Source organism: Mytilus edulis, chromosome 3, assembly GCF_963676685.1.
Source record: "Mytilus edulis chromosome 3, xbMytEdul2.2, whole genome shotgun sequence".
Classification (NCBI taxonomy): domain Eukaryota; kingdom Metazoa; phylum Mollusca; class Bivalvia; order Mytilida; family Mytilidae; genus Mytilus; species Mytilus edulis.
The window spans coordinates 22,170,568-22,188,181 of record NC_092346.1 but is presented as its reverse complement, the minus strand read 5'-3'; the positions used below and the strand labels follow the sequence as shown (position 1 = coordinate 22,188,181).

Genomic DNA, 17,614 nt, shown 5'->3' with positions numbered 1-17,614 from the left:
ATTTAAGCATTATTGAATTGATGGATTATTAACAGGCTTTCATACAGGTTTGAGTACTTTCTTTACCCACTAGACAATTATTTGCCAAAAAATTGGAATCAGCTTTATCCAAGACCAACCCATCATGAGTATGGAATTATTTCATTCTGAGGTTTTTAAAGGTGATTTGTTTGGACCTTTTGATGAAACTTCATCTAATATAAAAGTGATAATTAAGTAAGGTATTTGTAATTGCCACTCTGGATCTACTACAGGAATTATTATTTTAACACCTGTCTGGGATCTGCCACAGGTACAAGAAGTACACCACTAATTCACTGGCCCCATTGATTTCTATGTTTAACTCCTCAATTTCTCTTTTGTTTAAAGTTCAAATAAAGTAACAATCATTGTATGTCAGGACTACATTGACTTAGCGACTGCATGTAGACACAACATGATTTAAACTACATGTAAATATTGAGTTTTATCAATGAGAACGTAATTGTGTTTAGTTAATGTGTGAGTTACAGTAAGACAACACCGAGTTTAGGTCAATGTGAACACGGCCTGTGCTACTTCATCTTTTCATTGAGTTATACCATTCCAATAGATATTTTATAGTGTGTCTTTCTATGTTGTGATAATAATTTCATGCTGGGCTTGATTTTGATAAGAATTATTTGACAATTGAAGATATGTTTATAGCATTTGTTTATGATACTGATTTCTTTAGGTGACATGTTTATAGCCTAATTAACACCTTTGATGGTCCGTAATCTGTTGATCACTTTATCTTGGATTAATTAGTGTTGTCACTACGATTTACACGGTCAATGTTTACTTTACAATTTCCTTCAATCCACACTATTTGTAACCTTCGCTTCTAAAGGCTTTAATTTTTTTAGAAAACTAAAATCCACGAATTGAAAAACCCACGAACATGTAAATATTGCTCAAACCACGAAAATTGATACCCACGAATTAAAGTACTTTCACAGTATTAGAAAGGTAAAAGATAAAATTGGTATCATTAAAACAGGTAGTGCTTTTTTTCAAGTGTACTATAGAATGTACCTTTTGGTAAGAGCTTCTTTGATTTTCTGTCTATCAAACACTGTTGACTGAGAAATTTGTACATCAGATGATAGTTTCTTTCTGTCTTGTAATTCCATTCCTTCTACTGGGGCACCTTGTCTTATAAGATGATTAGATAACTGTCAATACAGAAGGAAGGTCATGAATATTTAAAACATCAACATTAACATAAAGATTTATAATAATAATAATAATAATAATAAATTCTTTATTTAAAGAGGGTAAACTCAGTTAGTTACAATAAACTAATCTTCCACATACAAATTACAATACAATCAAAAACAGATATTTACACATAGTTAATTTACAGTCATGTAATTCAATGTATTGTACTATTGTTATTAACATAAGATATAATGTTGTTTTAGATATACATGTAGTGAAAAAATCAAGAGAAAATAAAAAATATACAAATACATTGTAGAAAACATTTCTTACCAAGATTGTGTTAGGTACTTCTTTATACTTTGCTTAAAAGTAAAAGTGTTTTGTTTATCATAATATCTTATAAAACATTCACCAAGCTAGGCTGATACGACCGCAGAGGTCAAACTCTTAACAGTTGGTGCAAGTTTGGACACAATATTCAAGCTTGATACCGTCTGAATATGGATTTTGATCTAATTTTTGACAAAATATAGTTTTCTGATACAAAATAAATGTGGTGAAATATCTTAAACATTTGAAATTAGTTGAAATATTTGTATTTATTTTCAATTGAAGATTTCTTGCTATTGCGCAATACTGTGGAATTGTGCAATACTGTGATATTGCACAATATTGTGCTGCTGCCCAATTCTGTGGAATTGAAGATTTCTTTCTACAGTGCAATAATATGCAATTGGATATTCCTTGCGATTGCACAATACTATGCAATTGTAGGTTTCTGGAAATTGGGCAGTATTGAACTATTGCGCAATACTGTGCAATTGGATATTTCTAGCTGTTGGGCAATATTGTACATGTGCAATTTAGTCCAGTCAAACTAAGTTTGAACCTCAAATTAATTTCAAAAGAAAATGTGTTGATAATTCTAATCTATAGCATTTAGCCTCATATATATATACCCAGAAACAAGTCCCATAAAATCTAACTTGAGGAAAACTCAGAATCAGCATATTAGAAAATTATTAGAAAGGAAGATAACTCTGCAAAATGAGTCTTTTATGTCCATGCAGACGATGTAAAAATTCTTGAATGAAATCCACTTCAATCGATGGGATACTATTGTTATTGAACTTTATCATATTGGTTTTTTTTAATTACTGGAAGAAAGATCGCACATATGGCAGGATATTTTATGGACTACACATTGTGAATATAGCTTAATTCAAAAATGCCAGCAAAGAATACTACGAAACAGGGCAATGGCGGAAAATTGTTTTCGGGCATGTGTACTTTCATAAAGGATAAGTGTAACGACATGAAGGACGATAATATGTCAGGTTATGAGACTATGGAGGCTCTCAATGAACGCTTCAATAAGGAAAGTGATAAACTTCAGGATACGGAAAAAACCGCATTAAATGTAATGACACTGCTGATGCCCGTTATAGATGCTTTCTCGGCCCGTAGGGATGAAACTTTAATGGTTCACGATACGAAAATCAACCGATTGCAGGTAGGAGTTCGTAACATCGAATACGCGAATGATGCGCTAGATAAGCAGTCGAGGAGGGACCACATCAGAGTGACCGGCATATCGGAAGTGGAAGGCAATGAAGTGATAATAGATGCTCTAATGGCTTTAGCTCAAGCTATGAAGGTTGTTTTAACTGGAAAGATCGGTGACGCCTACCGAACTGGTAAGAAAACCCCAGGGAAAAACAGGCAGGTGATCGTAAAGTTTGAAAACCGCACTGAGGTTTTAAATTCCTTGCTAGTAGGAAAGAACTTAAACAAACTGAGTTTAAAGACGTATATGTTAGCGAAGATTTGACACTGTTACGTTTTAAACTCTTTCAATTGGTAAGAAAAAATGATGACGTCAAAAATGCACACACGCGTGATGGTAAAATTCATTGTTTTATGAAGAATGGTGGTGATAGAGTGGTGATTGCATCCCCTGACGACCTATTCAAACTAGGAATCGTGGACATTGATTATAAAAAGTTGGGACTTACTGAGCTGTAGGAGCACGCGGAAGGGAAAAGTCTAGACACCGAGTCAGTGCTTGATGTCAGTGATGATAAATCTGTGATTCAAAAGGAAGTGCTTGAAAATGAAAATATCTTGCAATCTAAAAATATCAAAATTTTTACCCTTAATGTGTGTGGTCTTGTCTCTAAATTGAAAAATCCAGATTTTATTGAATTCATGTCTTTATATGATGTAATATGTCTTACTGAAACTAAAATTGATCAATATGATGATATTGAGGTTAATGGGTTTAAGCTACTACCCTCTGTTATATGGCAAAATTGTACATCTAAATCAGGTGGTATTTGTGTTTATGTAAAAGAATATATATGCAACTATGTCCATGTAAGGGACCCATTTACTTGCTCTAGTCATTGTGTATTATGGTTCACCATTGATGATAAGCTATTGTTTCAAAAAACGTTATTTGGGGTTGTTTATATCCCACCTGATGGTAGTTTATATAGTAGTGTTGACATGTTTAATGAAATTGAAAATTTTATAAATGAATAAGATTTACAAGTTTGTTTACTTGGTGATTTCAATGCACATTGTAGTAACTGTAATGAATATGTTGACATTGATAATAATATTCTTGACTTTTGTAATGTGCCAAATATTGAGCAAAGTCTTGTTAATAATTTACATATATTAGAGGAATGTGGTATCCCTGTTGTAAGACAGTCTCAAGATAAGTATAAGGTTGATAAATATGGCAAAAAATTATTAGAACTATGTAGAAGTTTAGAACTGTCCTTTGTTAATGGTAGAGTGGGTAATGACAGGGATATTGGGCTTACGACTTGTAATAATTCTGTTATTGATTATGCCATTGTATCACCAAATCTATTAGATCGATTGTTGATTTCAATGTATTGATATTTGATCCAATTCTTAGTGATATTCATAAACCTATTTGTTTACATTTGTGTACAAATTTAACTTGTGTTGTTGATGTAGATTTGAATAACTCTAATGTTAATGACAATGATATGGACAATACAAATGACTCTAATATTGTAATCACCTTGCATGGTGAATCAGAGTCTATTGTAAAACCAATATGGGCCAGAGACAGAGCACCAGTTTTCACGGAGAACCTAGACGATACCAGTATAGATGAACTTTTGAATAAATTAGAGGATATTGATCCTCAAAATACTGATAATGTAACTGTCAATAATGTTGTAAATGATTGTGTTAATATTATAAGGAATGCGGCAGAACAAGCCAATATGTTTGTTAAAATCAATGATAAAAATGTTAAAAAAAAATGTAACTCTCAATTTGTACATCGTAAGAAGTATTTCAATAGTGAATGTTATGTAAAACGTAAAAATTATCGCAGGTCTAAGAAGTATTACTATGGATTTCGTTCAACAATTAATTATGATGATTTGGTATGTAAAAGTAGAGAGTACAAGAAAACTTTGAAAACTCAATTTAACGAGTTTCAGAAGGCATTTATAAGTAAATTGTGTGGTTTGCGTACCACTGATCCTAAGTCTTATTGGTCATTGTTAAACAAGGGCTGTGAGAAAGGTAAAAATGTACCTCAGAAGGTTGCTCTTGATTTATTTTTTAACCATTTTAAAAATTTGAATAATGTAGAAAATGATATTGATGTTGTATTACCAGAAAATATTAGTGAGTATAATACTGTAATTAATCAGTCTATTTGTGAACAGGAAGTTGTAAATGCAATTAAGTCTTTGAAAAATAACAAAGCATGTAGCGATGACATGATACTTAATGAATTTTTGAAACATGCAGCTTGTAAACTTATGCCTGTATTTTTGAAAATATTTAATATTGTATTTGAAAGTGGTATTATACCAGACTCATGGTCAAAGGGTTTTATCTGCCCTATTTTTAAAAAGAAAGGTGATCCTGCAAATGCTGACAACTATAGAGGTACTACAATATTGAGTTGTTATGGAAAATTGTTTACATGTATTTTGAATAATAGATTGTTCAATTATTTGGAAAGTTTAGGATTATTATGTGAAGAACAGACAGGCTTCAGAAAGGGGTATGGCACTGTTGATTATATCTTTAATTTGAAATGTCTCATTGATTTGTATTTATTTAGAAGAAAAAAATTGTATTGTGCTTTTGTTGATTTTCGTAAGACTCTGTTAACAGAATATTATTATGGCAAAAATTGTTACACAATGGTATAGATGGTGAATTGCTGATTGTATTTCAAAACTTGTATAAAAATGCAAAATCTTGTGTAAGAGATGGATCTAATTGTTCAGATTTTTTTGCATCTAATATTGGTGTGAGGCAGGGTGAAAACCTGTCGCCCCTATTATTTTCTATTTTTCTTAATGATTTGACTGAGTTTATGTCACATGCTTATAGTGGTCTGAATGATGTTTGTAATATATATGTCTCATTTACTGTTTGACAATGATGATATTGAAGTGTATTTTAAATTGTATCTGTTGTTATATGCAGATGACACAGTCATTTTTGCAGAATCTGCAGTTGAGTTACAATCAGCATTGAATGCAATGTATTTATATTGTGAAACATGGAATCTCAAAGTTAATACTGAAAAAACCAATGTTGTTATATTTTCTAAAAGTTGACAGGCTGATAATGTTCATTTTATATATAATAATGACCGTTTATCTGTTATTGATGAATTTCAATATTTAGGTATTGTATTTTCTAGAAAAGGTACTTTTCATGACTGGTTCAACAAGCTAGAAAAGCAATTTTTTATGTATTACGTAAGGCAAGAAAATTGTATTTACCTATAGATGTATTGTTACAACTTTTTGATGCTATGGTTGGCCCTATATTAATGTACGGTGCAGAAGTTTGGGGATATGAGAAAAATGATGTTATTGAATCATTGCACTTAGAATTTTGTAAATATATAATGAAAGTTAAAAAATGTACACCTAATTGCATTGTATATGGTGAACTAGGTAGAGTACCAATGTCTGTTAATATTAAAGCAAGAATGGTTGGTTTTTGGAAACGTATTGTTACTGGCAAAAAAGAGAAAAATTCTCGTACATTGTATGAAATGCTATATAAACTTGATTCTGGTAATGTTTACCACTCTAAGTGGCTGGATTGTGTAAAAGATATTATATCTGAATGTGGTTTTATTAATGCCTGGAATAATCAATATATAGATACAAATTGTCAGTTGTCTAAAAATGTGAAACAGTAGCTAGTATTACCACAATTTGTTTGTAAATGAATGGAAGGCTCAGATATTTAATACCTCAAAATGTTTAAATTATAGAATGTACAAGTCTGAGTTTGGTTTTGAAAATTATTTAACTGCATTGCCTTTTGATCTAAGAATTAATTTGTGTAAATATAGGTGCAGTAGCCATAGGTTACCTATTGAATGTGGTAGATTTAATAGCATTGATAGATCAGAAAGAATATGTGATTTATGTAACAGTAATGTGCTAGGAGATGAATTTCATTATATATATGATTGTACTTTCTTTAATGCTGAAAGGCTGAAATTTTTGCCTGCAGATATTTGTAAAGTTAAAAATACTATGAGTTTCTCTAATTTAATGAACAGCAAAGATAAATTTGTTCTTGTTGGCTTAGCCAAGTTCTGTAAAATTGTAATGTCAATTTACAAATGATATTTACCTTCCCATTTATTCATGCATAATTTGTAAATATGTTTGTTCATGTATTATATCTTATTTGTTATATTGTTGTACTATCATGCCTCATGTGAGGCCTTTAGTGAAATAAAATGTTTCAAATGTTTCATGTTTCAAAAATGTGTAAGTTTTTGGTTGATTTTCTTAAAATTCAGTTAAAATATGATACTTTGATTGGGTTATGAGTTCGCATTTGACTATATCATATAAATCTTTTGCTCATGAAATGTACAAGCCAAAGTTTTATGGGTGCTTTAAAAAAAATTTACACATTTTTCATTAAAGAAATCACAAATTTATGGCTTTGTGACCATTTTGAAAAAATAATGTGAATATTTTGAAATGTTTATATCTGTAAATTATCTTTCTTCAGCATCTTCTTTTAGACTCTAGGATAAGTTTGGAAATAATCATACGGACAAAAATGGGGCAAACTCATCTTTTTTAGGGTGTGTATATGTGTTTGGTGGTGGGGTAGAAAAAAGAAAGACGAAAAATATATTAAATATATTACTTGGCGAAAAAAATAAGATAGTGGCGATAAATTAAATATTGTTTTGGAGAAAGAGGTGGCGAAAAAAATAATTGAGCTAGGGGAAACCCTGGACACAGCTGGCATTTAATATTATTAAGGGACATAACTCAAGAACTATAAAAGTGAGGCTGCCAAAATTTGAACTTAAACGAGTTAAGTGGTATTCAGCATTATACATTTGTATATACATTTCATTAACTATAGTTGAGACAAACATAAGTTAAGAAAACAGAAATGAACAAATTCAGAAATTCTTCCATTTGTAAAGGGGCACACCCCATAAAAATAAGCACTAATGGCAAAGATTGCTTTAATTCATCAGGTTTTAATATTGAATATTGCATTGTATAAAGAATTGGTTGTAGTTGATTCAACTTCCATTCTGGACAAAGAAAGATAACTTTAATTTTCATAAAAGATTTTAAAAAGCATTGATTGTAGTTGATTTAACTATAATCATGGACGAAGGAAATAACATTTGGTTGAGGCAAACTTTATTAGTAAGAGAACAAAAATGAAAAAATTTAGCAATTAAGCAATATTTTAAGGGTAACTCTAGAAAGGTAAAAGTGATGCCACCAAAATTCGAACATACTTACGTGTGTACAAAGGGACCAGGGTAAAACTTAATGCCACCTCCGCTGCGGAGGGGCATATAAATCATGCATCTAAACTAAATTATCAATCAGTACACATCCAACATCCAATGGATTTAGTGTGAAGACGTCATTAACAGTCAGAGAAAAACATGACCTTGTGCAATGCCAAGATACAGGTACATTTTGTATCAACAGATTGTAGATCCATGATTGTGTTTATGGTATGTATGTAACAGTAATATATGTTCTTTTTACATAGAGTAACATTGTAATAAGTTGTGAAATCATTCTACATTTTTTCTAAACTGAATTTTGTCAAATTGAATTTTCAAATTGTCTACAGGCAACCCTGATAAAAAAACTACTTGTCTGATTTTTAAAATGAAATTAAAGAGGACTTTATAGTAAAAAGCCATTCATTAAAGGAACATGTATAATGCACTATATACAGTGAAACATGGATTAATAGAATCGTGCTTAAACCGAAAAAAAAACTGTATAAACTAAACATGTTCTTAAGCACATATAAGCAGTCATATCAAATTGTATGCTTTGAGAACCTGATAAAACCGAATATCAGCCAAAACCGATCAAAATCTAAAGTCCCAAAGAGGTTTGGTTTCAACAGGTTTCACTGTATTGTAAAAATTATATTAATCATTGTTAATTGCTACCTTTTTAGCTGGCTGTAAGTCTGAAGATAATCTTGGTGGTATCATCATGTCTTCCTTTTCTTTATACAATATTTCTGTTGACAAAGATGTCCTAGCTGATACAGTTACAATTCTTTCAGGAACAGTAATTATTTCTAGTTTTTCACTGTTTGAAAAGCTGCAGTTCACTGATTCTACAAAAAATTTAGGTAATTTTTTCTAATTTGTTGCTAAGCAAACAAGTCTAAAATGTAGACATATATTGTATGTAAATCAAATTACATTAATTTAGTCATTTCTAATGATATCATAGTGACATCACAAGTTACCTATACATGAAGAAAAGTTTTCTATATATTAATCAAAAAAATTTAAATAATTTTGAATGGCTCGGATAATCTTTATATAGTTTTTTTCAATTTCATGATTAGTGGTAAAAAATACACCTTTTTTTCTTTTATGAAAGCTTTTCGTAGCTTATGAACATTGTGAGAAATTCAAAAATTGTCAAAAGGACACACAGAGGTATTAAAAATCTGATAAACCACATATTTAGGTATACTTCAACTTAAAGTTAATACCTAACTTACCTATTTCTTTATGTGGTATCAGATCTATGCTATCTTTTGACTCCATCTGTTTAGGTTTCACCTGTAAACCTTCCTTATTTCCTGCAGAATAGTTTTTTGTAGCTCTTGTAACTTTTGGTGTATGACGTTCAATAAGAACTTCACTATCCTTGCTGCTGTTCCTAGAACTGGGTAAAATACTATTTTCATACTCAAATTGCCTCTGTGTAGTTTCATCAGATGTTACAGGACTGTCATTATGTAATATAATATCTAAATTTGGTGGGTTTTTCTCTGAACTATATACAAATAAATCATCTTTCATTGAAGAATCTTTTATTGGTTTTTGTAACTGAGAATTAACTTCTCTAAAGTGCCTGGTGACATATGGCTTTGCTTTAACATCTGAATGTGATTCTAAGCATTCATTTGACACAGAATTTACAGTTTGAGATGAAATATTTGAAAATAGAATGTCTGGTTCTTCCGCTCGAGGAGATCTGATCTCCCTTAATTTTTTGGTAGACATTTTAACTTTCTGTGGTCCTGAGCTGTTAAAATTGTCTATGCCTATAGATGTTTTTGAACATTTTGACTCATTTTTTTCACCTCTGACTGCAACTAAGCTGCTTGATAAGTGTAGTTTTCCTTCATCATCTATCAAAGTAGACCTTATAAGGACATCACTGGCTGTTGTACTAACATCAGATTGATAACAAATGGGCTCTTCTTTCTTATTTTCTATCTGACTTTCAATACCATGATCTGCTGAAGACTGACTTACAGTTGACTCGACTGATGATTCTAAAGACTGTTCTGAATGCATGGAATGAGATTTGTTCAAAGCTTTAACAGCTTTATCAGTAACTGAAAGTAACTCTAGGAGACTTGAGTCTGACATCACTTAAATCAATTTTTTTCTGTAATGATAAAACAATTTTTTTTAAATCGTAATTACTAACAGACATAGGTTAATTGATTCATGTAATTGTAATTGACCGTAATTTATATATATATAATTACAATTTCTCAAGTAATTAAAAGTAATGAATTAAATAGCCAAAATTGTGTGTTATTTACAATTACATTTCAATTACATCTCAATAACCTTTAAACTATTAATTTATATTTCGCTTTTAGCAGCCAGAATTGTTCAATTTTGTCAAAATAAGCTAAACACATTGATTATTTATTATTCACTTGCAACTGAATAATTTGACCTCAATGAATCCGTATTCATGTGAACTTCATTTTAACCCCTTAGCTTGAGATGGATAACATGTGAATCGTATGTGTAAAGTTATTTAAAGAAAAAGAATGTCAACATTGAAAGTGAAACAAAGGTAAATGATTTGATTGACTGTTTCAATCCACAAAAAATCATTATTATATATGTAACACTCAGAAACGTGTCCTTCCGCCCAAACTTGTCCGATTCCCCCAAACATGTCTAGTTGAAAACTGCGCCAAAGCATGTCATTTGTATAAACGCCCAAACGTGTCCATTTCTCAACTAACCCGCAAACGTGTCCAATCCCCAAAACGTGTCCAATCCCCAAAACGTGTCCATATCAAGCGTTATTTGGTTATTGGTATTTCATTAACGCATACAAATTTTACCATTTCATTAAAAATATACATAAGCACGTTTAACTTAGTACTTTTTCAAAACGGAAGAATTAAACTGGCTTAAAGTGGGGGCGTCATTTCGGCTATTTCGTTTGTAAATTGTAAGTAAACATGTTGAGTTAAACAGTACAGTTAACGGGTCAAAGTGTCCTTTTCTCTGCGCGTTAAAACTTTAATGTTCTCTCTAATTATGCATGAAATACTGACAACTGGACAATTCGCAATCAACAGCCTAAAGTAAATTTATTCGGTAGAACTGAAAAAAACATTAAAACTTGTATGTTTTCTCTAATTTGCATGAAATACTTGCAACTGGACAATATGCAACCAGCAGTCTAGAGTTTATCTTAACAAAAGAACAGTAAAAACATTAAAACATGTATGTTTAAATGTAAAAAAAAAAACAAAAAAAAACAGGTAGCCTATGTTCTCTCTAAATAGAACTGCAAAAACATTAAAACTTGTATGTTCTCTCTAAATATGCATGACATACTTGCAACTTTACAATACGCGATCATCAGTTTAAAGTTTAGTTTAAAGTTAATGTGTACAGTACAACTGTAAAAACATTAAAACTTGCAAAACTATTGTGCGCTCTAAATATGCATAAATATGCATAAGTACTTGTAACTGGACAATACGTAATCAACATTCTAAAGTTTATTTATACACTACAAAATAAATTTGCATTTAAAACCGGCGTTGATCACATATCAGTAATATTCATAAAAAAAGAATCCATAAAACTTATACATGAAATATTTGGCACTGGACGTTATGTTTCTTATCGTGTGTCTTTAGTGATGGTGGAAACCTAAAATTTATTAAAAACCCGGATAACAAGTTAATAATTTGATGGGCTTTTGAAATACACACAAACTATTGACAAAAGTAAAAGAAATACTGTTAAAACCCCGCCATGCAATATTCGGATAAATATAAAAGGCATCATCGGAGTTTTTGTACAAAATAATTAACAAAGTTAACGATTAATTCAACTCCAGAACTATGTGTATGTTCGCTCTAAACGAATATGAAATACTTGCAACTGGACAATAAACAACTGCAGTCAAAGTTACTTAATAATAACAGATTAATTTTGCAATTATTATAATCATTAAAAACCTACATCGAACTAACTTAATCTGATAAATGACATCTTCATCACGTGTGTCTCCCATCATAGAATTGCCGTAAACGTTATCAGCGATTTTATGTAAGAGATACATGTAAAAGCGCTAAAAGACGTGTAACGTTTTGGCGTTAAATATTGGACACGTTTTGGCGAATAACAATTATCGGACACGTTTGGGGGTTATGAAATCGGACACGTTTGGGAAATATTGTACATTTCGGACACGTTTAGGGAGAAAAGACACGTTTGGGAGAATCGGACACGTTTGGGGGGAAGGACACGTTTGGGAGTGTTACATATATTCAGGGCTCACACTACTTCAGAATTATAGGGAGAAGTGACTTCTCTTTTTGAATCTGATAGGGAGAAGTGGTGAGATTTGAAAGAGAAGTGCTCATTCGCGCGGTGCGCTACAATGTTTGGATTTTACAATAGTATAAAGGGCCATATGTAAATAATGTTCTTTTTATGTTGTTCAATTCATATGAGTAAAAAATTACAATTAAAGTAACATTTGAAATTAAAAGTTGTTTGAGTTTTACTAAGGTTCTTGTGAGAAACTAACCAACTAAATATCTAGCACTAAAAAAAATATTTTTTTTTAAAATGTAAAGAAATTATAATATATCAATTACAATTTAATTAAAAATTATCTTGTGTATGAAATTCAGTGTTTCTCATAAAAAAATATAAAAGTTATTAAGCTGGGCCATAATATATTGATACAGTATTAGTGATCATTAGTAGAATAGTCTCTAGAGTTAAGCAACTTTAATCAATAGTTTGAAACAATCCATAAAGAATATATGGAATTATATACACAAATCAATTAGATGTAACTAAAAGTCTCTTATGCGTGTGGAATGCGTAATTTTTCCCTTTGGGATCAATATTATTCTGTCAGCTGTTCCATCCGTGCGTCCGTAGTAATTATTGTAAAAGTACGGATTTCGGTCATAGCTGGTCCGGTTCAGATCCGTAGTTTAGAAATCGGTCAATGGCGGACGAATGCAAGAAAATTTACAAAAATAAACGATGTTTGACAAGTTATTTGGAAAGGAACATGACTGTTTTAATGCAATAAATGGATTAAACATTTACTGGAGGCAACTTTTATCACGCTTAAATGAAGTAACAAACTTATTTTGCCGCCGAAATTTAGGTTGATGTACGTTTTCGAGTAACAAGCACCGGGACTTGCGGAAATGCACGAAGTGATAAAAAGTTGTATTTTTATCAAATAACCTGCTACACACTGCGAAGACAATGCTTCAACCTCTTTTCTAAAGATAATAAATCGTTTATGTCTGAATTTCTTTAATAATCAGTAAAAAAATGATGTTTCATCAACTTGGTAAAAATTGAAAATGTCCGATGACGGAAGCGACTGAAAGCGACTGTCGTCAAGAACAGGGCGACTTGTTTTCGCTTTTGGGGGTCGGGGAAAGCGAAGTGACGGTCGGGAAGGCGACTTCTTCGCCCAAGTCGCCTGGTAGCGTGAGCCCTGTAATATACAGATAAAAACATTGATAAACATTTAATTTTTATATATAATATGAATCTAAGTAGACATAAAGCTGTAGAATAATCCAATCCATCCCGACAGGTACAAAAAATGTACAATGTACTTTATTCTGTCAGGAACATATTTTGATGGGGATCGCAAGTAAGGGGAAAAAAAAACAATGTACCTAGGCATTTTCTCCTGTTATATATTTGGAGCACTTCCACTTGGGATATATTGCCTTTTTATTGGTTAATGATGAATCAAATTTTTACACGGATATTTACACAGTGTGGTGGGGTGCTTATATGTGTAGCGGGGTTGCTTCCCCTCTTTAGTACAGGTAGAACATATAAAGCGAGTCTTAATCAACTGAGCTAGGGAATCGATTCTTTGGCTCAGTGGGTTAACACACTGACTGTCACGCTGGCGACCGAGGTTCGAAACCTGGTGGTGACGATATAAATTAGTAGAGTAGATACATGCTCTCCAGTTACATACAAATGTATGTTTAAAATAATACACCTTATCGCTAATCCCGACTGACCCGGCTGCTTGAACTTTTGACGCATACAACAATCACTTTTCCATTGTGGCGTCAGATATTTTGTTTTATGACGTCAAAATTTTACGGGAACCTGTTTGATTTTCAGTAATGGCGGACAAATAGCGATAAGGTGTATTAAATACAGGTATGTACATTGTAAGACAGTGATTTTAAAACAAGTGTAAATATCTTTTTATGATATTTACATAAAAAACAGTGCCGGAAATGGACATGATTACATTTCAGGATGCAGGAATATAAGAAAAATTATATTTTTCTGTTTTGAAAAAAATAGGTGCGGGCAGGTCTGTTGAACAAGGACTAAAATTGGTGTGGCCTTAGTTCTGTTTTTTTTAATGTGTCTTGCATTAATAATTAATTTCCGTTTTTTTTACTATATCTTTGGTTTACCCCATTCATATCAATGGAATGAGGTTTGATCATAAAAAAAAATTATTTGGATTTGGACAACCCTACCCTCTTTGCCAGTCAGTCTTTGTTCGTAACACTTTCAACCCCTTTATATCACTAATTTATGTTGTCATGTATAATGATGACAAACGAAGAGGTAGTCAAAAATAATAAAAATCACGAAACAGATACAAGAGCTGCAGGGTCTTTGAAGAAAAAATTGGCACATAGGACGAATCAGGTACGCTGAAAAGATGAGCTGCACCAACACGTATGAAAAGGAGTATCCTTCTAGTTTAATTATAATAGGGCACATAGTTTATCTATCAAAATAAATAGCCAATTAATCAGACACTTTATAGAAAGTAATCAGCAAATTTCTTAAACACGAATACTGTATTACTGTAATTACCAGACTTTTTGTACCCACCTTCCAAACGTAAGAGTATGATCGCGGCCATATTGACAACAAATTATCTCCAAGAACTTTATGAAAGACCTATATTGATTGGCTTATTTTTATGTCGTAAAATCTTTTTTGACATCTATACTATCATAATAATTTAATTTGTATCATATATCTACACATCAAGAGTATCGTTAATGATATCAAAATTATTAATTTATTTTCAGGTGATTTGATTATATATAAATAGGAAATTTGTAATCGATGGGACGACTGGTACCCTTGTCCTTTATCTGTTCCACCCTGATAGATGTAGTATCAAGTGAGTGAACCAGTCTATGTAAACGATTACGCAGGTCTGAACATGCAATAGGCAATTTCGATGCAGTGTATTTTCGGTACTAAACCACTTAACTGTTTTTCGCTTTTTTTTTACGTTTCGGACGCAAGAAATTATTTAACGTGTTGTTTTGAATTTTATTCACATTACTATAAAACGTGTCACGGTACTTTTATATCCCAAATTCATGTATTTGGTTTTGACTGAGACTACTAGGCCTATTCCAAATGAATTAAGTTATAGTTATTGACCAAGCAAGTCTGTATTGGATTTAATCTGCACAGCTTGTGTGACCCTGATTAACCCGAACGACGTAGGAGTTTGGGTTAAAGGGTCACACGAGCGTGCAGATTAAATCCAATATATACCGATCAATTTACGCCATCAATTTACGTAAACGTTTTAGAAATATGCGGAAGATATTCCGCAATCCACGACTCCTATGAAAGTTTCTTGTATAGTAAAGAAAGGGAGAAACGAGGCTTTATGTAGTAAGAGCTTGGTAAGTTTTGAATAATATTTGTTTTTATATTCAGGCTTCTTAATTCCTAAATGAGGGGGAGGACAGGGGGGTACCCTTCTCCCTTCTCCCAACCCTCTTCTCCTTTCTCCTACCCCTGTTCTCCTTTCTCCCATTAGAATAAAACATCTCCTTTTGAGAATTTTTTCTTGAAATATTAGTAAAATTTTAAAAGGAGAGATATTTCATATTTTCTCCTTTCTCCAACTTTTTCTCCTTTCTCCCAGCCTTCCTCTCCTTTCTCCTACCCCCTTTCTCCTTTCTCCCAACTCCTTTCTCCTTTCTCCTACCCCCTTTCTCCCTGTCTCCCTTACCCCTGTCCTCCCCCTCCTAAATTGTTACATTGTTAAATTTATTAAAAAAAAATATTATCAGTGCCAATTAAAATCGGTGTTATTGAGTAAAGATTAATTTCTTTCCTTAATGATATGTTTGATATGTTTAGAGAAAGATGAACCGAGGAAGATGTTAGTACATAAATTTAAAATGTTAAATAAACAGAAGAAATGATTCTCATTCCACTTGAATCTTTAAGTGGGTCTCATTGGGGTCTAAGCGTGACGCGGGATTGCCGATTTTTTGTAAGCGTGACACGTGAAAGTCAAATTATTGTGTCGTGAAAACGGGAAATGAGGTCTAGCGGGACCCGGGAAATGACAAAAAAAATGAGAATTGCTTACGTACATAGTGTAATTAAAAAGCGGGATACGGGAATCTGACAAAACAGTAAGCGGGATCCGGGATCGGAACCCCCCAATGAGACTCCCCTTTAACACACACCCCTTTCCGACCCCAAATAATTCGATACCCAAAGAGTCCCTTTATATGAATTAATATGCCAAAAAATCGTAATGAATTTCATTGAGTCTAAAACTTATTCAAATCAGAATTAATTTATTTACATATTCTTAAATACATGATTTTTTTTTTTGGGCAGAAACTAGAAAAAAATGTTATTATCTGTTCTGACTTTAAAACACTGATTTAAGATTTACATTGTGTACACACGAAATAAAATGAAATATGTTATGTCCCATTTTAGATAATAAAAAAGGAAGGAGAAACCTTTCTTTTTTCATCAGGAGCCTGGTTTGTCAAGACGTCTAAGTAGGTTTTTTTTTTTAACTGTAATCACTAGTTAACACTGAGGGTTTGAGGGCGAACTCCCCCGTGCGGGAGTTTTCGACTCCAATTTCAATTGATTGGGACGGTCAGTATTCCTATCAAAGGTGTGTGGTTTTCTCCGGCACTTCGGCTCCCTTAACCAATAAAAACTGGGCGCCACGGAATAGCCGAAATGTTGCTCTCTTAAAAGTTACGTTAAAAACACAAAAAATCAATCCATCATTTTCTTTTCTTATTTTGAAACTACGATGTTTGTACAAAGTGTTTAATTGATCAACTTTTTTGTAACTTCAAGTCAAATGGCGGATTAAAAAAAATGGGGAAAGGGGGGGGGGGAGAGGTTGTTCATCCTTGAATTGGACAACGTAACATTTTTAGTCTCGCTACATGTACAATCGTTGGTATTTTTTAATTTTATAGAATACATGTAACACCCCTTTCAGAATCCAGGAAACGCCCCTAAAGGTAAGAATAGATTTGAACTGTGCAGTTATCTGAGGTAGTTAATGCACACCTTAGCTGTGCATTATTAAGATTATAGCACAGTAAGAACAAAGAGATTTTACCCATGTCATGTGTTAACTGTATTTCATTATATTGTCAGTTTATTTTGATCGTAACTCTCTTCCTTCATGGATCATAAACAACTAGAATCACATGACTGAACCTTGTCGAACTAAAAATAAACCATAACACGACTTAACCAATTTTCTGTAATCATAAAAAATGTGTGCAATAGTAGTGAATTGATACATGTACTAGCATATAAGCT

At 32.2% G+C, this 17,614-nt stretch overlaps 1 protein-coding gene across 2 annotated transcripts in view; it reads right to left on the bottom strand.

Moving 5' to 3' along the window:
- The window catches only part of LOC139514209 (protein TALPID3-like), a 178,458-nt gene extending 163,514 nt beyond the window's left edge, over positions 1–14,944 (bottom strand). The window contains exons 1-4 of one of the 2 annotated variants that reach the window (XM_071303034.1): positions 14,882–14,944; positions 9,247–10,145; positions 8,678–8,850; positions 1,057–1,196 (exon numbers count right to left, since the gene is read on the bottom strand). In XM_071303034.1, the coding sequence (XP_071159135.1) occupies positions 1,057–1,196; positions 8,678–8,850; positions 9,247–10,126 (1,193 nt within the window). In that variant the 5' untranslated portion in view covers positions 10,127–10,145; positions 14,882–14,944. The remainder of the gene's footprint in view (positions 1–1,056; positions 1,197–8,677; positions 8,851–9,246; positions 10,146–14,881) is intronic. The other variant, XM_071303035.1, reaches the window with a different exon arrangement.
- Positions 14,945–17,614: the final 2,670 nt, after the last annotated feature.